General features: G+C 45.0%; 1 protein-coding gene across 1 annotated transcript; it reads left to right on the top strand.

Annotated features, from left to right (window-relative positions):
* Positions 1 to 122: 122 nt before the first annotated feature.
* LOC311239468 (uncharacterized protein) lies at positions 123 to 26,116 on the top strand (the record flags this gene model as incomplete). Its single annotated transcript, XM_084327775.1, has 5 exons — positions 123 to 239; positions 6,627 to 7,026; positions 7,732 to 7,812; positions 24,717 to 24,797; positions 25,170 to 26,116. 5 exons carry the CDS (start codon positions 123 to 125, stop codon positions 26,114 to 26,116), a joined length of 1,626 nt encoding a protein of 541 aa, XP_084183901.1.
* Positions 26,117 to 26,748: the final 632 nt, after the last annotated feature.

Raw genomic sequence — 26,748 nt, forward strand, 5'->3', positions numbered from 1 at the left:
AGCAATGCTTTACGTCTAAAGCTCCTACTCCAATTACTAAACAAGTGACATTGCCTGAAATGTGGAACTAATTGTAATGTCTTGGTGTCAAAATGTAAACATTTTAACCATCATACTGGACCATGTTAGGGGTTACAAAGAAGGCGTTCCTCTGTTTTAAGGGGTCACGCATCAAGAAGATCGAGAACCACGACATTCGAGCAGTGGATAGTAGTCAGAGAGATGAAGGACTGCACTCAGTAAAGCCTGAAGCTTCAGGTCAACTTTGTTTATAGATTTTTCATTTTTTATTTTATTCCAATGCAGATAACATTTTCACAGCACAGCAGACATTTCAGGACACTGGGCTTCCTCAGCGTACACGCTCACAGACACACTGGCCTTCCTCAGCGTGCACGCTCACAGACACACTGGCCTTCCTCAGCGCACACGCTCACAGACACACTGGCCTTCCTCAGCGTGCACGCTCACAGACACACTGGCCTTCCTCAGCGTGCACGCTCACAGACACACTGGCCTTCCTCAGCGTGCAAACTCACAGACACACTGGCCTTCCTCAGCGCACACGCTCACAGACACACTGGCCTTCCTCAGCGCACACGCTCACAGACACACTGGCCTTCCTCAGCGCACACGCTCACAGACACACTAGCCTTCCTCAGCGCACACGCTCACAGACACACTGGCCTTCCTCAGTGCGCACGCTAACAGACACACTGGCCTTCCTCAGCGTGCACGCTCACAGACACACTGGCCTTCCTCAGCGCACACGCTCACAGACACACTGGCCTTCCTCAGTGCGCACGCTCACAGACACACTGGCCTTCCTCAGTGCGCACGCTCACAGACACACTGGCCTTCCTCAGTGTGCACGCTCACAGACACACTGGCATTCCTCAGCGTGCACGCTCACAGACACACTGGCATTCCTCAGCACGCACGCTCACAGACACACTGGCCTTCCTCAGTGTGCACGCTCACTTGACACTTGTGTTGTGTTGCATTGAAAAAATACTATTGGTTCATTCACACAAACTCTAAGCAATGTACATTATCCCTTATAATTAAAAAAATAATGTAATTATTTCTCTCTCTCTCTCTCTCTCTCTCTCTCTCTCTCTCTCTCTCTCTCTCTCTCTTTCTCTCTCTCTCTCGCCCTCTCTGTCTCTCTCTCGCTCGCTCTCTCTCCCCCCTCTCTCTGTGTGTGTGTGTGTGTGTGTGTGTGTGTCTCTCTCTCTCTTTCCCTCCCTTTCTCTCCCCTCTCTTTCTCTCTCTCCCTCTCTCCCTCTCTCTCTTTCTCTCTCTCTTTTCTCCCTTTCTCTCTCCCCCCCTCTCTCTATCTCTCTCTCTATCCCTCTCTCCCCTCCTCACCATTTCATGGCGTTCATTGTTAGTGAGGTCATCTTTCAGGCAAGAAGGCCTAGTTACTCTAGTCTTTTCGAGCAACAATGAAGTATCTCCTCCTCCCTTTCCCTCGCTGCTTTTGTTCCCGGGTCCAGGGTGTGTGATGGAGATTGAAAGACGTGTTGTTTTGGGGAAGGGTTTATAAAATCCTGAAAGCCGCGGCGCCACTCATCCTTCCTCGAACGTCTTGTCCTGCAGGCGCCGACGCATGAACCCAAAGGAACGGTGAGTGTGTGACATCCATGTTTGGTGTACTAACAAACAAACAAGCCAAAATACAACCTTCGAGGCTGGTTTAGACGACGTATACATTCATTCTAATTCTGGGAATTTGGGTGAATACGTTTACATTTACATTTTGTCATTTAGCTGAACGCTTTTATCCAAAGCGACTTACGACAAAGTTTTGTACAACAAGTCAGCAGGAAGGGTACAACTCTTTCAGCTGAGTAACAATGTTCATCATACAGTGCTGAAACTTTGGTGCTGCGGTGTTGAGTGCCTAGTAGCTGAGTAACAATGTTCATGGAAGTGTTCAGACTTGAGTGCTACAGTGTCAAGTGTATTAGTATATTGTGTGTTAGTATATTAGGAAGAGTGCATGACAGTAGAGGACAGTAAGAAGGTTAGTATTATTTTTTTCTCTTTTCAAATATTGATTGAAGAACTGTGTCTTCAGTCAACGGCGAAAGATTGGTCGGGTTTCGGCTGTCCTAACGGGTGGGAAGTTCATTCCACCATTGTAGAGCGAGGACAGAGAATAGGCGGCTTCTCTTTGATGACCCTCCCAGAGCTTGGATAGGAGTGGGTCTGAGGCGGCCAGAGGATGTAGAGTGGAGGTGTCTTGAGGGTGTGTAGTTAGAATATATATGAATATGAATTGCTTTCGCTGCTCATCGAACCTACATGTCAACAATCATGCTTGAGATGGGACATAGGACAATGGATCAAACATCTGAAACTAGGATAATTATTGGACCTAAAATCCAACGTTTGTATCAGGTTTACACAGTTCTTATCAATTTACTTTCAGGTGAAAGTGTCAATTTATGAATTAATCATTTTTGAGATACTTTGCCTTTGAGGAGAGGAGTCACATATTTTAGGAGGATACTTATGTATTTTAACTATGTTAAGATGGACTTACAAATTAATTAAATCAAGTGAATAGAAATGTATTAAATGCTGAATTCATGAATAAAAAAAAAGAAAAGTTATATCTTTGAAACTCGGATGTTCAACCTTGGATATTCAAATCAACTAATCTGTAAAAGAAATGTTCATTCTAGTGCTTTTTTTTAAGGCGACACCCCAGGTTAATAGGCAACTATATTTGTTTTGGTTGATTTAGTTATATTTTGCTTCCTAAACATGTCTTCTATGAAACTAGTGACAATAAAACACACATTTAGTTGTTTATTTTACTTCATTTTGCCTGATTGCATCCATAAATGTGCACATATTTAATGGGGAAGTGTCTCATTTGCATATATAAACATAAAATTCTGAAAACTTGCAATATATTTTTTCTTAGTTTATATGTACATAACAAACTGGGAAAGTTTCATAGTGATATCTATTCAAATATTTGTTTTGCCTATTAGGGGGTACAGTAATCGGTTGTGTTGAGTTTGTTACTACACTGTTTGTAGCCTGTGTGTAGTTCTGTTCAGTTCAATAACATCATTATTATTAGGTTATTATGTTATTCAGTTATCAAGCATGTGTTTAAGTTGTCTATTACTAATGGTTTGATTGGGTGTCGTGTTTGTAAATAGTGGTTTTAAATAAAAATTTATGGCATTTTACAATACAGAACTTTGAAGGCGTTTTCCCAAAAATGAGTTTTTATGCGTTTTTCTTACATGCAAGGGTAGACATGTACCATTTCCCTAGCACCTACACACACCATACTTTCCACATTTCTTCCTATATATACCCTGCATCTTTGTTCAGAGGGGTTTGTTGATATATCATTCATAGCCTGATTTATAGTACATTTATACCGAAATACCTGGCGAAAATAGATTTTTCTTTATGACTGTAGACAGCATTTCCTGATTTATGGGATGATAAAAAGACATAGCCACAATCCCTTCTGAGTTCATTGTGTTATGTGTCAACATAATGATTTTTTTTTTTAATCTGGCATCATCCAATGTTGTTGATGTCTACCCTGGCGACATATGCAAATTAGTGCATATTTAATTAGGTAACGCCTATTTTGCATATATAAACATAAGATCTCAGAAAACTTGCAATACATTTTTTCTTAGTTGTTCATAACAAGCTGGGACAGTTTCATAGTGATATCTATTCAAATATTTGTTTAGCCTATTCACCTGGGGTGTCTCGCCTTAAATCGACTAACTGGCTAATGAACTCTTTGTTGATTTTGACAAATTAATCAACTAACTGGCTAATGGACTCTTGGTTGATTTTGACAGATTAATCAACTAACTGGCTAATGGACTCTTGGTTGATTTTGACAGATTAATCCACTAACTAAATGAACAATAAACACTATGCAACAACCATCAAATGCACACAGCACACACACCCACACGCACACACTCACTTAAACAAACAACACACTGCAGCACCCACTCTCCACACTTTAGATCACACAAACACACTTTATATTTATTGATAAAGGATTTGCACTACAACTCGTACACCTACTGTAAATTGTACCTAAATTGCACCTCATCCCATTTCTGCCTTGCACTATATAGTATTGTATATTAGTACACTGCATAGTATTGTATATTATATGGTAACTCAGTTACGTCTATTCTGCATCGAACATTGTACATTATGTCTATACTGAACACTGTGACCTCATTTTTTTTTACTTCTAATTTACATACTATACTATGTTATTTTATTTCATACTTATCTTGTCTTGCACAGTCTCTGGAGCGTAACAGTAAGAAGCATTTTGTATAAAAGTATTCTGTACTTCTGTATGACAACTATTAAAGAAACTTGAAACAACTTAACTGGCTAATGGACTCTTGGTTGATTTTGATAGATTAATCAACTAACTGGCTAATGGACTCTTGGTTGATTTTGACAGATTAATTAACTAACTGGCTAATGGACTCTTGGTTGATTTTGACAGATTAATCGACTAATCAACTTGTAGACTGCTCATCAACAAACCACTAGAACTCAACCTCGAAGTCAGTATGTCTGTGTTTTAATTATTTTGTCCATGTAAAACGTCTCACTCAGCTGTATATTGTAGTTGCACTTAAGGATGTGGTAGGGGTGGACGGTATAAACGGTATACGGTATGAATTTGCGCTATGGTATGGATTTTGACTATATCTTCATACCTTGTGACCGGTAGACTAGAGCAGCTAGTCACAACAGTAGGGCTAACGTTAGCGCTAAGCTAACGTTCTAGCGTGACTCCGCGGCACCAGTTCCATTAGTGAGGAAAGGGGGGGGGGGGGGGTATATTGACGAGGCTTGACAACAGAGGTTCAAAGATAACTTCACATTTATTGGATATTCGTTTCTTTATATCGCTTTATCCATCGGGCATCCCGTTTCCAACTCTGTGTTGACAATGACATCCTGGTGTGACATCATCAACTACAGCAACTTAGGACGCTCAAACCTCAAACTCAAACCTACATCACGCTCTCTCTCTACATTGTCAAACATGTACACTAAAGTTAAGTTATGTTGGAGTTGTATTGTGTTTGAGTTGTTTGAGGGAAAGAAACCTCCTGTCCTGCTGTAGTTTTTATTTTCACTTTGTGCCGCTTGGTTTTATTGTATTTCATGAAAAAAGTGTTTTTCAGAGATGGAAGTAACTTGAGAAAAGATTGCAGTTTTGCACAATACATGTTCTTAAAATACCTCTGTACTGTGTGAAATATGTCCTAGTAATACAAGAGTACAGTAATAGCTGCCATACCAGTGTTTTACCCCGTCAGAAGCATTTATATAGTCATTTTAAGATAAATGAATATACCGTGATATATACCATTACTTACTGGTAATGCTTCAAATTATACCGTGATATACATTTTAGACCATACCGCCCAGCCCTAGGATGTGGGTACAGGAACAAATCGGAACAATCTCTCCCGTTTGTATCATGTCCGTATAGCCAAGACTCCAAGAGGGATATCATACCAGGCCGTCCTAATGAACACTCTGCATCCACTGTGTCGAGCGTTGACACATCTGAGTGCAGAAATAGAATACCTGTATGTAACGTGTATGAAATGTGCCATATAAATAAACCTGCCTTGCACTGCTGCATTTGACATGGTGCATCAGAGAAAATGTTGCTGGGGTAGATGGCGGTGAAGTGATGATAAGTTCATATTTCTATGTTTTTAAGGAGGGTGCTGCACTCCATTTAATGTATTGTTTGTATGTCATCAATTATGTTTTTGAAAATAATGTGTTTTTAACTGCTGGCTGCACAACGACATGCCCCCTTGGGAATAATAAAATATGTACTAATCTACACTGGTGCTGAGGAGGCCAGTATACCTTGACCCTATACATCAGACCGGTAATATGTCAATTGCATTGAATTTTGATCGCCATGCCCCTTTTGGGGGAAAACAACTCTGGGAATAAACAGGGATTGGAAGATGTTTGTTCATAAACTACAACTTTAGAACAAAACACATGCATACACATGGATATAAATCATGACCATCCTTGCCCAGAAATAGTAATTACCTCTTAGTTTTAGGTCACTTGGAGATTCATAAGCGTGATATTAAATGTTCAGGTAGGAAAATTAGGAAATATCCTGCAGCTGACTGGGGGGATAGGCCTGCAAACGGATCAAACAATGGTGTGAACACTCAATGGTGGCCAGTGTTGGAAAACAATTGCTTTACTGCTAATTTAATCTATGTCTATGTGTGTGAAAAAGAGTGAGAATGATTCACTATCTTGTTTTGTTCCAAACCCTCCAAATATCTTAAGCACCCCCAAATATCTTGACCATATGTAAAAGGGCATGTGAGTGAGAGAGAGAGAGAGAGTGTGAGAGAGAGAGAGAGAGAGAGAGAGAGAGAGAGAGAGAGAGAGAGAGCGAGTGTGAGAGAGAGAGAGAGAGAGAGAGGGAGAGTGTGAGAGAGAGAGAGAGTTGCATAAACATATTAATCATGACTCATATTTGATGAATTCTATCTCCTATGCATAATAGAAGCAACACTGTAATCCTCCTCTTCCTCCTCCAGATGCTCTCCAGGCTACAGGGGCTGCTGCTCCTCATGACCCTCCACTCCGCCGTGTCACAGTCCTCCATGCCGTACAACATGCCGTACAACACACCCGACTTCTGGGAGACAGAAGAGGCAGACTCGTCCGGTGACGGGATAGCATTACCCACTAACCTCCTTTTAACCGATGTAAATAATAACATGTACGACAAAGTTTCGTCCCGGGGCCCAGGCCCAGGCCCGGGCCCGGTCCCGCCCGGTCCGTTTTCGACGGGAAACCCCGACATGGCGTTCTGTGACATGATACTGAACGCCCCTGTGCCTCCGCCCATCGAGCAGGTTCCCTGGTTCTGTGTTTGCTCGCACTGCAAGGGCAACGTGGGACCCAAGGGCGACCGCGGAGACCGAGGCTTGACAGGCACGTATTGTAGACCACAAAGGGATAGAATAGAAGTACTATACGAAAACGAAATACATGGCGTATAGTATTTGAACCCTTTCACAACCACACTACAGAAGGTTAACCCTTTCACTACCACACTACAGACGGTTAACCAGTGTAGTGTGGTAGTGAAAGGTTAACCTTCCGTAGTGTGGTCGTGAAAGGGTTAACAGAACAGTGTAAAGTCGCATGGGTTTCTTTGTTTTGTCTGAAGAAAATCTCAATTCTTGTGAAAATACATAATAGATATTTATTTATATTAAATGATAATTACTTTATTACTTTAGATATATTTATCTACAACTGTTGGATATAATCTGCATATATCCATGTTCACATACCTGTATATATTATATCTATATCTGTATATATCCAATACCAACTCTTACTAGTTATAGCACTATTATACTGCACAGTTTAATTATGTAATTAAATTATTTCAATAAAGGAATATCTTATCTTATCTTAGCATATATTTCTCAGTAGCTTGTTATATATATCACTTGTACATTGTATATTGTTAATGCACTAAATGTCAACATATTTGTACTTGTGCTGTACAATACATTTGAATCTAATCTTGAGTTTTAATGAACTTGTTCATTTGAAAAAGCAAGGAGAGAAAGGGAGAGAAGAGTTATTTATTTTATTATTTTTATCAAATAATGTGACCACAAACAGGGCGTCCCGGGAGTCCAGGGAGGAGGGGATCTATGGGACTCAGAGGTCCACCAGGCTTCCGTGGACGCCAAGGACTGAAGGGTATGTTTTTACATGCTTAGGTCTATACCATATATATTGTATATATTTCTTTTTCCAGTATATATATTTTTCCACACCTGTCTGAATATACCTGCATATATTCCTGTTACCTATATACTATAACTATATAATAATAATAATAATAATAATAATAATAATAATAATAATAATAATAATAATAATAATAATAATAATAATAATAATAATAATAATAATAATAATAATAATAATAATAATAATAACTTTATTTGTATAGCACTTTTCATACAGAGGTTGCAGTTCAAAGTGCTTCACAACAGTAAAAAATACAGGCATAAGCGAGCATAAAAAGATAGACAGGTAGAATCACAGTGTTTCACATTAGGATCTAGCATCCCAATAGGCTCTCCGCTTACAGTTTTCAGTAACACAAATAGTAAAAATAGTTTAAAATGATTCAGTTTAAAAATAGTAAAATAAAAATAAAATAAAATAAAATAAAAATTATAAAATAGAACGGACATAAAAAATACAGGCATGAGCGAGCATAGCAAGATATGGCAAGTGACAACAATGCATAAAGTTTATATCTGTATATAATAGGGCGGCTACGTGGCGTAGTGGGCAAGGTGCTCGCCACGAATGCAGAGACGCTGGGCTCGCCTGTTCGAGCCCAGCGCTCCACATTGCTTTCAGTTTAGCTGGTCGTTCATACTAATACACATTGGCCGTATTAGGGGGTGGGAAACTGATGGGTGAGGATCTGGCGTTGTGGACAGCGACTCCTACAGGTCGGTTGGTGCGCCTGCGCAGTAGAATCAGGAAGTGTCGGGGGCAGCGTGAGCCTCCCACGCGTTACTCCTCGCCACTGAGAGATCGAGCTGCGCAGGTGAAAAGATGCGACTGCTGTTACCTCAAGTACCGGAGGGGACTTGTGCTATGTATGACTTAGTCCACATTGCAGCCGGCTTGTGGGAGGCAAGAAACAGCGTTCGTGACAGGGGAGGGTTGAATTGGATGATACGAAATTGGGATGGGAGAAAATATAGAAAATAAAAAAAAAAAACGATATCTGTATATATCCCTTACCTACTCTTACTAGTTATACCTCTGGCCAGTATGGCTTACTACCATAGTGTATTTATACCTGTATCACTGGAGCCTACATAATAATCAGTGATGCCACTAACGCGTTACTAAGTAACGCGTTATTGTAATCTGATTACTTTCCCCCGAAAATAGTAATCTAACGCGTTAATCTTTACAAGCCAGTAATCTGATTGCAGTTACTTGTTCAAGTGGCTGTGCGTTACTATTTCGTTACTATCTCATCATAATGCAGGCGGAATGCAGTATTTTCTTTCGTTTTCGACAGTCAAATATACGTTTGGAAAGCTTTTCCTTGTATTGGGGAGTGACGTCACAGCACGCAAACTCGCGTGTTGAGCCATGCTGGTGGGCGCGGCTGTTATTGTTATTATCAGGCTGACCTGCGAGCTACAGTAGCAGGGAGACGCTCGCGCTCGTAACGCTTCCTTGCACTGGAAGTTCACTAGTCTACTTAACGTTTGTGTAAACTAAGCCGGGTGAAAAAAACATTCACTTTGCGGAGGAAACAAAATACTGTCTACCGCATATGGAATATACAGAACAGCACGACCATCGACTTCTACAGGACTCGGAGTCGGAGATGCACCAGCCAAACAGTATGTTCCACCTTTGAGTTAAACATCTTTTGCTTGCACTATTCATGAACATGGAACACCATACTGCAGTATGTAGGTTGTCAGTAGCACACTGACAACACTGCAGTATATATATTCCCTCCCCGCCGTGTGTATATTTCCCTCCCACCCACCCACCCCCTCCTAATGTACAGTCCCCTCCCCATCATATGTATATACTCTGTCAGGATCTAGGGGTAACAGTACTGTATATTTGAATACCGTTTATGTCACAAATGTATCAGTACTAAATACCTATATGTCCCTATGCCATAAATGTCATGTATGTTGTGTATGTCATAAATGTCTATATGAATTGAAAATGGGGGACCCTGATGGAAACAAGACAAACGTCTTTCTCAGGTCTGCATCCCCTTAACAATTGTATGTATTGAGCCGTACTGTATTGTACCCATTCTGCAATCTGTTAAATAAAGTTTTCATTCATTCATTCACACAATAATAAATAATAATAACGTAGAACCATATCTGAATGGGGCAGGCCTCAAAGGTAGGCTACATATCAGCCTACATGTGGTGTTATTGACCATTTATCTTTTGTGAAATCTATAGATCTATAGATAGGCCTACCTGCCCTATTAGTACATTTTACTCAAACTGAGTACATTTTACTCAATTTTTTTTGTCATTCTTATGTTGTGGCAGCAGCAGGGGGGACGACTTCGTAACCTAGTTACTTTCAAAGTAACTAAGTTACTCTGATAATCAAGTAATCAGTAAAGTAACTAAGATTACTTTTTAAAGGAGTAATCAGTAATCAATAATCAGATTACTTTTACAAGTAATCTGTGGCATCACTGATAATAATACAGTAACACTGTACACACATCAGATTAGCATTATTACTCAGTAGTACTCATTTATAAATTCCAGTTTAATCACTGTATATATTAGTCATTGTATATTGTTATTGCACTTTACTGTTACCTTTGCACTCTGGTTAGATGCCAACTTCTTTTCTTTGTACTGTACTTGTGCTGTACGATGACAATACATTTGAATCTAATCTAATGTAATCTAATCTACATGTGACATAGAAATACTGTAGCACTGGCAGTGCACCCAATGTGCTGCACAACAGCGCTGTGCACCTTTCTCCTTGCATGCAACATGTATGTCACTGACAAAAACAAATGCAGGTAGTTTTCTCTTATTGATTATCCTTTCCATTTTCAATTTAAACCATTATTTATTCTGGAAAAGGACAATTGAGGTCACCCTCAATTGCTCAAAACACACCTCTTCTGCCTGGCCTTTGACCAGAGCTAGCCTAGCATTTATACATGACGTCCGCTGTCACTCTGGACTTTTTATCCAATTTTCCTGTCTCTTTTTATATTGCACTTTGCCCTTGCTTTCTTATATGTACTGTACTCTACCTTTTTCAACTTCAACTTCAACTTCAAATTACTTTATTTTCCTTTACAAATACATAGACACTCACCACTATATATAAAAAAAAATTGTTAAAACTACAATAAAAAGACCACTATATAAATAAAACACCAACTACATTAAAACTACAGTACTTAAAGCATGATATATTAAAAAAAACATGTGGAGCAGTTCTATATGTATATAAATAATAGTAGTACAGTACATCAGGTGGAAGGGGGAGTCTATTTTAAGTAGTCCAAAGTCCTGGGGGGGGGGCTGGCCTATAGGTGTTCAGCAGTCTGATGGAGGTTGGCACGAAGCTAACTAAGCCCCCACTAGTACAGGTATCATCATCAATCCAATAATGAACACATATATCTTGTCATTTTAAACAAGTTACCATTCATTCATTCAGCCATTATGCATCTAGCGCTGTGAAATTAACACGCTGTGTTGAGAGCGAGAGAGAGAGAGAGAGAGAGAGAGAGAGAGAGAGAGAGAGAGAGAGAGAGAGAGAGAGAAAGAGAGAGAGGGCGGGAGAGCGAGAGAGAGAGAGAGAGAGAGAGAGAGAGCGTTTGAGCGTTCTGATGTGCCATAGCCCATAGTTTACCAGACCAGGATTCTTCTTCTCTCTTTTAACCAGGGTTAACCAGGGGGGGCGGCGCCCCAGCGCCCCTTTTCTTTATTTTTGATGGTGAAGAGATATATGATACTCCTTTAACCCTTGTGGCCCCCTGGCGCCTATTTCGTGCTTTCTGAGTTTTTTCCGAGGAGAGTGAGCAGCATGCAGCAGCACTTCCTTCTCCCCTCCTCCTCCTCAAACTGGTATCAACCGTGTCACACAGCTGCACCACGGATCCCTTTGATTGGTGCCGCCCCCCTCGGCTCCTCGCTGAGCTCGCTCTGCTTGGGAGGGGCTGGTGGTTGAGTACACAGCGCTTGTCTGTTCAGAATCTACCGGCAAAACGTGTACTGTACCCCCGCTGGAAATATTACCAATAACCAGTTGTCAGAATGCAGGTAGGTGAATTCCAATGGTTGAAGGCAATCACAGAGACAGAGAGTGTTTACTCTTGAACAGGTTCGACTTTAATAGTAAGAACACAGAGTAAATTCTAAGAGAGAACAAGTGCTAAAAGCACAAGTGTAAGATAAGGTAAATGGGAGCTTATTGGAGGTCCACAGTAGAACCGTCCGCGTTATCCCCGAACGCAATTAGTGAAGACCTGACAATGGACAAGCAGAAGAGAGGTATGTTAAATAGAGACCAAATACCAACATTCCACACACACCCCCGTGACAGCCAATCAGGAACCACCCCTAAGTGACAGCACTAATTGACAGGGAAATGACAGGTGACAAGCCCAGTGACATATGCCAGGAATGTGGGTGGTCACCGACCGAGGTCGGCGTCCAGAACGTAACAGTACCCTCCCCCGACGAACGGCACCAGACGTTCACCTAGGAGCCTCGGGATTCAGCCGCCGGAAATCAACGATCAGGCTGGGATCTAAAATATCCCTTTGAGGCACCCAAGAACGCTCTTCTATCCCGTACCCCTCCCAATCCACCAAGAACTGAAACCCCCTACCCCTCCGCCTACAACCCAGTATCCTCCGCACCGTGTAAATGGGTTGACCGCCAATAAACCGGGGCGGAGGAACCACAGGCAGTGGCGGGGCCAAGGGCGATGAGAGGAATGGCTTCAACAGGGACACATGAAACGTCGGATGAACCCTCATAGAGCTCGGAAGTCGTAACTTGTAAGCCACTGGATTAACCCGATGAATCACTTTAAATGGTCCTATAAAGCGAGGAGCCAGCTTCTTGGATTCCACCCGGAGAGGGAGATCCCGGGTGGAAAGCCAAACCCGCTGCCCTGGACGGTAAACTGGAGCCGGACGACGCTTACGGTTAGCCTGCCGTTGGGTACTAACCGAAACCTTCTGTAGCGCCTTCCGAACCTGTTTCCACGTCCTGCGACAGCGAGCCACATGTGCCTGGGCCGAGGGCACCTCCGCCTCCTGCTCCTGCTCGGGAAACAGAGGAGGTTGAAAACCATACTGGCACTGAAAGGGAGACATACCGGTAGAAGAGGAGAGAAGGGTATTATGCGCGTACTCAGCCCAAGCCAACCTCCTACTCCACGTTGCCGGACTACCGGCAACGTAACACCTCAAGACCCCCTCCAAATCCTGGTTGACCCTCTCCGTCTGTCCGTTCGACTGTGGATGGAACCCAGACGACAGACTGACAGAGGCGCCGAGGCCGGCGGCAAACGCCTTCCAGAACCTGGAGGCGAACTGAGGACCCCGGTCCGACACGATATCTACTGGCAGCCCGTGGACCCGAAAGACATGCTGTATAATAAAATCAGCAGTCTCCCGGGCCGAAGGAAGCTTGGGGAGAGGGACAAAGTGAGCCGCCTTAGAGAACCGATCCACCACCACCAAAATGGTGGTGAACCCGTCCGAAAGGGGAAGACCAGAAATAAAGTCCAGAGATATGTGTGACCAGGGTCGTTTAGGAATAGGAAGTGGTCGGAGGAGACCCGCCGGTGCCCGTCGAGAGGTCTTACTACGTGCGCACACCGGACAGGCCGCCACAAAGGAACGCGTATCCCCCTCCACTGTCGGCCACCAGAACCTCCTACGGATAAATTCCAGGGTCCTGGTTGCCCCTGGGTGGCTGGTGAGGGATGACGCATGTGCCCACTGTAGCAAGCGTGAGCGCGCCACCTTGGGAACATACGACCGTCCCGGAGGACCCCCACCAGGATCGGGCTCCCGCGTTAGCGCCGACCTTACCACCTTCTCTATGCCCCAAGACACGGGTGCCAAAATCAAGGCCGGTGGAATAATGGGATGGGGCTGCTCCTCCCGCCCAGGAAGATCAAACTGGCGCGACAACGCGTCAGGTTTGATATTCTTGGAGCCGGGTCTATAGGAGATGGTATATCGAAATCGTGTGAAGAACAACGTCCACCTGGCCTGGCGAGCGTTAAGGCGTTTAGCCCCTTGGATGTAAGCCAAGTTCTTATGGTCAGTCCAAATAATGAAAGGATGTGCCGCCCCCTCCAACCAATGTCTCCACTCCTCCAGTGCCAATTTGATCGCCAATAACTCCCGATTACCCACGTCGTAATTACGCTCGGCTGGTGACAGACGGCGAGAAAAAAAAGCACACGGGTGCACTTTCCCATCCTTTAAGCATCTCTGAGAGAGCACCCCCCCCACCGCGACGTCAGAGGCATCCACCTCCACAATGAACGGAACCTCCGCGTCATGGCGGATCAATACAGGAGCGGATGTAAAACGACGTTTAAGATCGCAGAAGGCCGACTCAGCCCTAGGCGACCATTCAAAGCCAGGGAGAGAGGCTTTAGTGAGAGCTGTTAAGGGATTGGCTAAGGCGCTAAAATTGCGAATAAAGCGCCTGTAAAAATTTGCAAAGCCCAAAAACCGTTGTAACCCCTTGAGCGACGAAGGCCGTGGCCAGTCCAAAACTGCACTCACCTTGGCTGGATCCATGCGCAGATCGCCCTTCGTCAACACAAAGCCCAGGAAGGACACAGTGTCCGTGTGAAACACACACTTCTCAGCCTTAACGAATAGTTGATGCTTGAGGAGACGGTCTAGCACCTCCCGAACGTGCATTTGGTGTTGCACCATATCGCGAGAAAAAATCAGGATATCATCTAAGTAGACAAACACTGACACCCCAATCAAGTCTCGCAGCACGTCGTTAACCAGGGCTTGGAAGACTGCCGGAGCATTAGCCAAACCAAAGGGCATGACCAAATACTCATAGTGCCCATTGGGTGTGTTAAATGCAGTCTTCCACTCGTCTCCCTCTCTAATCCTGACCAGGTTGTATGCATTACGTAAGTCAAGTTTAGAAAAGACCTGTGCCCCCTGTAAGCACTCAAAGGCCGTGTCCATGAGGGGTAAAGGATATCGGTTCTTGATGGAAACGTCATTCAATCCCCTATAATCAATGCATGGGCGCTGATCCCCATCCTTTTTATCAACAAAAAAGAAGCCAGCGCCGGCAGGGGAAGTGGAAGGGCGTATGTGCCCCGCAAGCAATGCCTCCTCTATGTAGGTGTTCATGGCCAAGGTTTCGGGGCGTGAGAGAGAGAACATTCGCCCGCGAGGCGGGGAGGTACCGGGTAGAAGATTAATGGGACAGTCGTATGATCTATGAGGCGGAAGTGCTTTAGCACGCGTCTTGCTAAAAACGTCCGCCAGGTCCCAATAGATCTCAGGCACCCCTATTAAATCGGGATTAGAGGGTAGATCAGAATCTGCCACGCTCCCCACCATCCTGGAGAAAGAGGGAGGAGACAAAAGAGAAGAGGGGGGGGGAGACAAGGGTTTGGGCAAACTCCCGCTGACGATCGACTTGACGTCGGCCGCCGTTGAGAGTTTGCCCGTGCTCCAATTAATGACACGAACACATGACGACAACCAGGGATGACCCAACACCATGACAGAATAGGGGGAAAAGATGACAAAAAAAGTAACCCATTCCCACTCCCCACCCTCCACCCGGATGTGTAAGGGAACTGTGCGCTGGGTGACGCTCCCACTGCCCAGGGGCCGACCGTCCAGGGCATAGACTGGTAAGGGAACCCCTAAGTCCTCCACCGGGGTTCCCCACTCATTCACCAATCCCACGTGAATAAAATTGCCCGCCGCCCCTGAGTCAATGAGAGCCTTAGTTCCCCTAATGTCACCCCCACCGTTGATCGCCACCTCAAAAAATTTGCGAGAATCCGTGGTCTTGGCAGGAATGAGCCCACCTGCTGGCGCCCTCTCGAGGCCCGACGGCGCACCTTCCATCCCCGATTGGCGCCGAGCCGATACAGCCTGGACCCGACAGCTGCCGAAGCGGTGACCGGTGCGGCCGCACCGGAAGCAGCGTCGCTCTTTGATGAAGCGCTGCCTCTCGTCGTCCGAGAGCGACAGCGCTCCAAGCTGCATGGATTCATCACCCAGTGGCCCACTCGTGTAATGCATGGAATTATCAACACCAGGAGAAGAAGGAAAACATACCTGGGGCTGGGTGTTGTTGACATGCTCCTTCTCCCTCTCCCGGTGCCGATTATCCATCTTGATGGTGGTGTTGATCAGCACTTCCAGCTGCTCGGGGATCTCACGCGCGGAGAGAGCATCTCGCATCCGCGCTGAGAGTCCCCTGATGAACAGAACCATGCAGACGTTCTCCGCCCAAGCTGTCTCCCGAGCCAAGATCCTAAATTTGATAGCATAAGCTGCGACAGTGCGGAGGCCCTGCCGGCAGTCGAGAAGACGACCACCAGCCTCGAAGATCGAGAGTACCCGGGAAGTATCGAATACTCTTCTCAATTCCCGGGTAAAGGCGTCCAGACTGTCGCAGATTATCGCCCCTGCCTCTAATTCCGCCGTAGCCCAGGAGAGAGCTTCGCCGGTGAGCAGTGTGATAATATACGCTACCTGCGCTGTCTCCGATGGAAAAGATCGTGGTTGCAGCCGGAAAACGAGTAGACACTGGGTGATGAATTCCCGACAACCATCCGGTGATCCGTCATAGCGAGCGGGCGCCTGCAGATGTGGTTCGCGGGACCGCTCCTGGACCCCGAACCCCCCCCGACTTTCCTCTGCGTGGAGCGCTGCTTCCCCCGCCGCCGACTGCACACCAGCCACTCCTTCCTGGGCTTGTCGAGCTGTGGCCAACGCCGACTGCGCCACCGCTTGGGATGATCCGACGACCCCATTGAGTCGGATTAACTCGGCGCTGACCAGCTGCTGATGTTCCTCCATCCGTGTCTGGGCTGCTCCCTGCGTCCGGAGCATCTCCATGATGGCCTCCATGGAATTCTGATGGTCAGGTCTTCTGTCAGAATGCAGGTAGGTGAATTCCAATGGTTGAAGGCAATCACAGAGACAGAGAGTGTTTACTCTTGAACAGGTTCGACTTTAATAGTAAGAACACAGAGTAAATTCTAAGAGAGAACAAGTGCTAAAAGCACAAGTGTAAGATAAGGTAAATGGGAGCTTATTGGAGGTCCACAGTAGAACCGTCCGCGTTATCCCCGAACGCAATTAGTGAAGACCTGACAATGGACAAGCAGAAGAGAGGTATGTTAAATAGAGACCAAATACCAACATTCCACACACACCCCCGTGACAGCCAATCAGGAACCACCCCTAAGTGACAGCACTAATTGACAGGGAAATGACAGGTGACAAGCCCAGTGACATATGCCAGGAATGTGGGTGGTCACCGACCGAGGTCGGCGTCCAGAACGTAACACAGTGCTTACTAACGTTAGCGTCTCGGCTATTTCTGACCGAATGATTCAATCATTTGTATATATAAGGACATTATCTTATTCACAAGGACTTTGCGCAGGTTTCCCACGCTGGACTATGGGGTCGAAAACGTATATAAATATAAAAAATATGCCGTTTTCTGCATTTTTTTTCTCATAAAAAGGCAGTTACTATCAAACAAACCTGAATATAAGTGGTTAAAATTCGGAAATATTTGTAATCTTTTATAGATAACTTGAGGTTAGGCTCTTAGTGGTAATTGTGGGGAAGAAAATGTTTAGAAAATATAAAAAATAAAAAATTATATGACCTTGAACTTGATGCACACTTTTGTGCTCTAAGCGTCATGAGATCATCATGTAGTGAGGAAGCCACAAAAATACAGTGAACCTCCCAGCCCTAATTACAGTCGTTAGCTGGCAACAGGAGGGCAGCACATATTACATGTACCAGGTCTCTAACCTCTCTGATGAAAAGTGGGCAGCTATGTTGATAATATTAACATCATAATACTATAATATACTATAATATATAGGCTGCCAGCCCAAATATTCTTTTTGGCATATATCCAGATTGATTTTATAAAGTCTAGACAGCAAACAAACCACATGAAATGCAATTTTTGCAAATCTGATCCAAACCACATTGGAGGTGGTTTCAAATGGAATTCCGACCAGATTTCTACAGATGCATCTCAGTCCGTACACACTCTTGCCACTCAAATGGGATTTCAAAGTGTCATGTCACCAGGGGTGTAAAGTGCTTGAGTAATTGTACTTCGTTTTTGGGGATTTGTATTTTACTCTAGTATTATTAGGTTTATATACTTGTACTTTTACTCAATTACGTTTCAGAGGAAAAAAAACATACTTCTTACTCCTTACATTTAAAATGCAGACCTACAAAGTACAAAGTACAAATCTTGCAGGTCCAACCATTTTAATTAGTATATTTGTTTCTCTGGCCAAACTAACATTAACGTTATTAATCCTGCGGCCGCACTTTATTTAAAAACAGCCAATCAAATCCCCATCAATGGAAAATTAACCTGCCCATACCCATGCTGATTGGTCCTTGTGCAAGACTAGAAAGCGGGGATCTTTGATTAAACACCTGCTATCAGAAGAATAGACAGTCAGAAAAAAAGTTTTTACTTTGACTTTTTAGTAAGTATAAACTTTTTTACTTTTACTCAAGTGTGTTTTTAGATACTCTGAATTTAACTTGAGTACGATTTTGAGACGGTACCCATACTTTCACTTAAGTATAATTTCTGGGTACGTTTTACACCCCTGCATGTCACTCACAACATGACACACAATGACGGCATCAAATCCAGAGTGACTGAAGTGCATCAGAGCAGCTACTGCCAGCTGATACTTAGCTTAGCTAATCAATTTGTCTAATGGCAAAAAAGCAACCTTAACAATACATTTTCGTTACCTAAAGTTACCAACTATGTAGCACGCTAGTTAACGTTAACGTTAGCAACTTAGCATATGTTTGATGCGACGCCTGTTAGTGTCACTCTGCTGGGGAAATGAAGCCGCCCTGGCTAAGCTGTTGATGGTGATGTCTGGATGTAACAGAGGTACCGCGTGTCTATCCACAGTCACGATGGACAGTGTAGTGAAGTGGCTGTGGACGTTAAGCGGTACTGCAAGTAAAACTCACTCCCCAGAGACGTCCAGACACATTACCAAGAAGTGAATTCACCTCTTGGTCTAGTGGTCTGTGATGCCGCCCGTGGCGCGGGAGACCGGGGTTCAACTCCCACTCAGGGCGATCCCTTAACAGGGGTCGAATCTAAACACAACGCAGAGCGAAACGACACCGGCTACATGGACACACACATCCAATCTGATCACTTGCAAATGTGCAAACAGTGGGGATAGGGTCATCCCTATGTTCCCAGAGCCCAATGGCCCCACAGCCCTATGTTACTATGTTCCCGCTGATCAGATTTGCCTATGTTCACTAGGTTGGGTGTAATTGGCTACCAAATTAAGAGAAAGGGGGATCAAATCAGATACAAATTTATGAAAAAAGGAAATGTGGGAAGATAGGGCTGTAGGAACATAGGGCTGTGGGAACATACAGCTCCATGCTGTGCCTCTCCGGGTGGAAAGTGTCGTCAAAGTTCCTGAACCGACTCCTGTCGTTGATGACATGGGATGACGCACCTGTGTCCACGATCAGTCCCCTTTTCTGGGCTCGCTGCAGCTGGGCCGGTCCGGCGATACATGCCGTCCGCGCCCCGAAAGCGCAGTCTTCTTGTCCCGTTATTCTCCGGGCGTCGTCTCGATCCGTCTCACGTCGACCGTCGCCGCCATCGTGTCCGCTGTTGTCATCCTGTCCACAGCCGTCTTCTTGTCCGTAGCCGCCATCTTGTCCGTAGCCGCCATTTTGTCCGTAGCCGCCATTTTTTCCGTGGCCTCCGTCTCGTCCATGGCCTCCGTCTCGTCCATGGCCGTCATCTTGCCCATGCGCGTATCACGCGCTCTGGTCGTATTTCTTCATGCACGCTCTGTCTGTGTGCCCCGTGGATTTGCAGAAGTTACACCAGACAGTCTTTGTGCAGTCGCTTCTCTGATGGCCTTTCTCTCCGCATCGCCAACACGCCAGTTCCGTCGTGGTCCTGGTCCTCTCCTTTAGCACCCTCTCTCCCGCCTCCGCGGCGGCTGGGTGGGTATCTTCTGAGGCCTCGAAGTTCCTTAACTTAGCCTTGAACTGTCCCAGCGTCATGTCCGTTGAACCATGTGTTACCAGGAGTGTGAACGGTTTGTACAGCTCCGGTAGTCCTCTCATCATCATCGCCATCATTTGCCCATCGTTTGGTGCTTCTCCGGCACTCCTCAATGGCGTCCTGATCTGTTCCGCTCTGTTGACGTATTCGGTCACAGTCTCGGTTTGCCCCTTCCTCAGGGCCGTTAGTGTTATGTAGAGGGCCCCGACTCGGGGTCTTCCTTGCCCGATGTAATGCTCTCTCAACACCTGCAGGCTTTCTCGGCCTTGGTCTTTAGTGTCGCGGAATATCAGCCCCAAGCTGGTGTCGTCGAGCAGCGGCGCTAACTCACAGTACGAGTCTGCGTTACGCTGGTCGTCCAGGGCTTGCTCTTCCGCCGTGACAACACGTGAAACACAAATTCACTCATAATTCATAATTATTATTAATTTACATATATATATATATATATATATATATATATATATATATATATATATATTTTTTTTTTTTTTTTTTTTTTTATTATTATTATTTTTTTTTTAGAAATGTTTTCCTCTGTAAAAAAATAATGCCAGTGAATTTAATTTTTTTTCAAAAATGGCCAAAAGTGACAGCTCTGAGCTCTCTGATCAGGCCTGTAGTCAGTAATGGCCAGTGTTGGGACTAACGCGTTACAAAGTAACGCGTTACAGTAACGAAGTTACTTTTGGCGATAACTAGTACTCTAACGCATTACTTTTGAAATTCAGTAATGCTACTTACGTTACTGAATGGCTCGTCACTGCGTTATTTGCGTTATATACGGCGTAGATTGATAGCGAGCGGTAGTGATTATTATTATTATTATTATTATTATTATTATTATTATTATTATTATTATTATTATTATTATTATTATTATTATTATTATTATTATTATTATTATTATTATTATTATTATTATTATTATTATTATTATTATTATTATTATTATTATTATTATTATTATTATCCTCATATCCTGTCTGGCTACGGGGAAACGCTATGCTGGGGGCGTGTTTTGTTTACTATTCCTGACTGATAATGGCAGCGCCCAGCAGCCCCAGCTACTCGCGTATTTCTCTTTTGTCGAGCGAAAAGAAAATAACGTTTTAGTTATGTCATTTGTGTTTTGGCTCAAAGATACTGGAGTCTAACGTTAACTACGAGGACTGTCACTCATCCAAATCCACTCGCCACCCGCGTAGAATGATACCAGGCGACACACAGCAAATGGGACGAAAAACTTTTTGGACTACTACTTGGAGAGAGAATATACAGTACAACATGGAAATGAGATAAAGAAAATGTTTAAGCGGCTGCTGGACTAAGGTTACATCTCGACAGACACTGGTGAGTGCAGTGATGTGAATGGAAATGAATGGAAACTCAAGTTGATCAACGCATTTTGACTACAAATCTGCCAGGGAATCTCATCAATACTAATCACACAATATAAATATAGTCCTTTCATGCACAATTGATATCCTAACTATTCTAACGTTGCAATGCACGATTGATATCTTAAAGGGGAACTATCTTATAAATGGCTAGTGTTTAGCATTGTTTCCTAGCTATGTGAACTTATATTAATATGATCTATGTCTCTAATTCTCATATTGGCGCATTCTTCCAATTCTCCTCTCACAATATTCACCCTCACTGAACTGAGTCATCTGAAAATGTGATGATTTGTGATGTCAGAAGGACACCGCTGCATGATAATGGCGAGGTACATGATGAACTGCACACAGTGGTTGGAGCCCAGGCTCAAAACGGCTCGAGATCTTGAGTTAGAAAAATGCTGTTTTTGAGGACTTGATTAGAAATACAAAACAATGAATAAAAAAAAATATATATTACAGAGGTGTTCCATAGACTCACAGGAATTGTGTAAAAGTGCCCAAATAGTGAAAGAAATAGTAAAATAGTTCCCCTTTAAACAACGTTGCAAGACGGCTGTTCCTTAAGCACTTATTTTCAACCTAGAACCTAAACGTGCATGCGCGCAACCTAAACGTGCATGCGCGCAACCTAAACGTGCCTGCGCTCAACCTCCCCGAGCAATTAGGCACGGTGCATTTCTTATTACGTCGGGACATTTGTGTTTGTGTCAGATTTGTGTTTGTATCTAGACCACATTGCTTAGCAGAGTTCAGTGATGTGAATGGAAACTGTCAAGTTGATCAACCGATTTTGAGTATCTATCTGCATGGGAGCAATTTTTTTCTTCTTCAAGTAACTAAATAGTTACTTTTCACAGTAACGCATTACTTTTGGGTGTAAGTAACTAGTAACGTAACGGAGTTACTTTTGAAATGAGTAACTAGTAAAGTAACTGAGTTACTATTTTTCAGTAACTAGCACAACACTGGTAATGGCTAGCTGTCAATCACTCAAGTGCAACTTTCCCTGCACGGGTTGATCTTTTTATTCTATTATCCAATCAAAATAGGCTATTTGAGTCATCTAAGCCCTGCCCGTGCAACTTGGCGCACGCTACTCACGAACGCGGGTTGAATGATTGACAGCCCTCGACGGTCTGAGGTTCAATCAGAGAGGAGCTGCGAGACATGGTATAGACCACTGCACTTCCACGTTACATGGAGCTCGTGAGGAGGAGGGGGGTGGGGGGACGAGGGCAGATCGAGTAACAAGACGCTTTAGGGAAGTGAGGAAGGAAGGAATGTTTATGATTCCCAAGATGTGATGAGGAGATATCAATAGACAGAGAAGGAAAGAAGGGAGCTGCAATATTCAATGGAAGATGAGATCGGTCACTACTTTGGCTGTTGTGTGGTGAGTGCATATAAATATATATATATATTTTACAGTGATTATGATTATTCATTGGCCCGCTGTGGCCTTGCATGTGTAATAATAAGGTAGCCCAAGGACCACATGAGTCGCGGCAAGCCTTGCTTGCGTTTCTAATCAAATATTAATATCGCCGCAGGGATATGTTTACCAATATTCCAATGTACAGTTTTGCTGTACCATTGACTCAGAATGGTCTGTTTTATTGAAATCGTCACAGCAGTATAGTTTGTTTATACTTCATAATTCATTGGCCCGCTGTGGCCTTGCGTGTGTAATAATAAGGTAGCCCAAGGACCACATGAGTCGCGCCAAGCCTTGCTTGCGTTTCTAATCAAATATTAATATCGCCGCAGGGAGGGGGGGGCATAATCCCACGGGACAATGGGATTGACCGATATGTTTACCAATATTCCAATGTACAGTTTTGTACATCGTCACAGCAGTATAGTTTGTTTATACTTCAGAAGTATGATATTTAAACATGGTCCCCAAAATGAATGGAAGCGAATGAGGAGCCTGACACCTGGGAGGAATGGGGGTGTTGCAGCGTTGGGGATGTTTAAAAAATATAATTTAATATATAATATAATATAATATAATAATTTTGTGCTTCACCAAGAAATTTGGTCAGCAGTCGCCACTGGCATGCAGCATAGCATGCGCTCTTCCCAGAGCTCGTAGTCCTCTGCTTTTCCATTGAATGAGGGCCATTTGCCCCTTCCCTTGTTTTCCATCCTCTTCGGTGGTAGGCGTAGCTTTAGCTCTTGTTGGCCTAGCGTCTAGCCACGCGGTGCTCCCGGCGCTAACCTAGCCTATACTTCAGCTAAGCTTGCTACCCTTATTATTTCGCCCCGGCATTATCTGGGCCCATAACCTGTTGACAGAATTCGGCTATAGGGCGACAATAATGTGGTCAAGAGGCATGGTTTCTATCTTGAGCCTTAACTGGCGTGGTTTATTTATTCACATGGCAGAGCAGCAGTTCTACAGGTCTCCTCTCACTGAGAGGCTGGGGGAAAGAGAAAGAATGGGAGGAGACATCTCTATTTATACTCGCCACCTGGTGGTGTTCCTGAGTGGCTCCGCCTAGAGCGCCCTCTAGTGGAAACAGTTATATATGCAGTTAGACAGTTACAAGTGGAAACAGTTATATATGCAGTTAGACAGTTATTAACAATCCTACACAGAACCTCTGATTTCAACACTGTAGGAAGATAGGGCTGTGGGAACATAGGGTTGTGGGAAGATAGGGCTGTGGGAACATAGGGCTGTGGGAACATAGGGCTGTGGGCGCATATGGCTGTGGGAAGATAGGGGTGTGGGAACATAGGGCTGTGAGAACATAGGGCTGTGGGAACATAGGGCTGTGGGAAGATAGGGCTGTGGGAACATAGGGCTGTGGGAACATAGGGCTGTGGGAACATAGGGCTGTGAGAACATAGGGCTGTGGGAACATAGGGCTGTGGGAAGATAGGGCTGTGGGAACATAGGGCTGTGGGAAGATAGGGCTGTGGGAAGATAGGGATGTGGGAACATAGGGCTGTGGGAAGATAGGGACGGGGGAACATATGGCTGTGGGAACATAGGGCTGTGGGAAGATAGGGCTGTGGGAAGATAGGGCTGTGGGAAGATAGGGACGGGGGAACATATGGCTGTGGGAACATACGGCAGTGGGAACATAGGGCTGTGGGAACATAGGGCTGTGGGAACATAGGGCTGTGGGAACATAGGGCTGTGGGAACATAGGGCTGTGGGAACATAGGGCTGTGATTTGAGATCAGATTTACCTGCAGTCTGAACGGAGCTTTAATGATGGAAACATCATATGTACGGTTTGGAAAAAAATACATGTTGTGTAACAACATGGAAAACTAGGTCTTTCTCATTGTCTGTCTCTTTCTCTCTGCTTGTGTTTAACAGGTCAGAAAGGAGAGGAGGGATACAAGGGAGACCATGGCCTCCTGGGCTTCACAGGGTCCAAGGGGGCCCGTGGATACAAAGGTTGGTCCATTAACGTACATCTCTCATATGCATGTCACGCATGTTTCTTATCTCACCTCTGTGTGTGTGCGCGCGTGTGTGCGTGCGTGTGTGCATGTGCGTGCGTGCGTGTGTGCGTGTGTGTGTGTGTGTGTGTGTGTGTGTGTGTGTGTGTGTGTGTGTGTGTGTGTGTGTGTGTGTGTGTGTGTGTGTGTGTGTGTGTGTGCGTGTGTGTGTGTGTGTGTGTGTGTGTGTGTGTGCGTGCGTGTGTGCGCGCGTGTGTGCGTGCGTGTGTGCGCGCGCGTGTGCGTGTGTGTGTGTGTGTGTGTGTGTGTGTGTGTGTGTGTGTGTGTGTGTGTGTGTGTGTGTGTGTGTGTGTGTGTGTGTCTACAGGGGACAAAGGTGACCTGGGCAACGATGGGCCTCGAGGTGTCCAGGGACCCCAGGGAGAGAGTGGGATGTGTCCCGAATCCTGTGATAGTGTGGTGGGCCCACCAGGAATGCCAGGCATCCCTGGACCAGTAGGAGCTAGGGGCCTACCGGGGCTCAAGGGCCCCAAAGGGGTAGAGGGCATTAAGGGGGATCTGGGGGACATCGGTGCCCCTGGTTCCTCTGGGGTGAATGGTGACAAAGGTGATCAAGGGGAACAGGGAATATGTAATTGCACCGATGGGGCAGACGGTGTGGACGGGGAATCTGGAGGATTGGGGCCCAAGGGAGAACACGGTGACGTTGGCCTCAAGGGTCCCGAGGGCCTGGCCGGTGAACAAGGAATGGAGGGGATGATGGGAATGATGGGAATGCCCGGGCCGTGCTCCCCGGCCATCATGTCCTCGTTCTCCGCCTGTCTCGCCCTACCGTTCCCCATACCCAACATGCCCGTGCCGTTTCCACACACGCACAGCAACCAGCAGAACGACTACAACCCCCAAGAAGGTATCTACACCGCTCCGGTCAACGGCACCTATGTCTTCAGCTACCACCTGTCGGTCTTCAGCAGGGTCCTGAAGGTGGGCCTGTTCCTCAACTACGTCCCCATCGTCAAAACGACAGAGGCCACCAACCTGGCCACCGCCAGCCACCAAGTCGTCCTCCACCTCACCACGGGGGACAGGGTTTGGCTGCAGGTGAAAGACACTGCGACCAACGGCATGTTCACCAGCAGCGAGAGCAGCAGCACCTTCAGTGGGTTCCTGCTTTACCCCGATTCATGCCTGCTTTCTGTGGGCGGAAGGCTGGGCGAGGGCCTTGAGTTCCCAGATGTACCACCCACTGCACACTATATGTGGGATGGACCCACCACGACAACAACAGCAACAACAGCTACTACAGACAGCTGAACAAGCATAGGCTACATACACATACAAAAGGAAAACGTGTAATGTATTTTTAGGCCCCCAAAGATTATTTTGTTACATTTATGTACAACATACACACACACACACACACACACACACACACACACACACACACACACACACACACACACACACACACACACACACACACACACACACACACACACACACACACACACACACACACACACACACACACACACACACACACACACACACACACACACACACACACACACACACACACACACACACACACACACACACACACACACACACACACACACACACAAGTTGAAATAGGCTTACACATGTCAGCTCAGCAACTATACTTAGTCAAACACTACTGGTTAGTCAAGCTGACCAGACAATTGGTCTATTATGTTCTGACTTATAACCTATAGTGACTGTAATGTTTTTGAAGCATGTCGGATCTAGTTGTGCAATTTTACCTTTGACCTCTGTAATCTTGATGAGCCCTTTACACAGACGCTTGCTGCTTCATAGAGAATCATTGTGATACCAAAAGCAGCTTCTGCAATCATAATGCCCCAATCAAGTTTCCGTCCAATGTCATTGTCCAATTCGGTTGTGGTTTACGACAGAAGCAACAC

This window comes from Notolepis coatsorum (assembly GCF_963971535.1).
Source record: "Notolepis coatsorum genome assembly, chromosome: 13".
NCBI classification, from domain to species: domain Eukaryota; kingdom Metazoa; phylum Chordata; class Actinopteri; order Aulopiformes; family Paralepididae; genus Notolepis; species Notolepis coatsorum.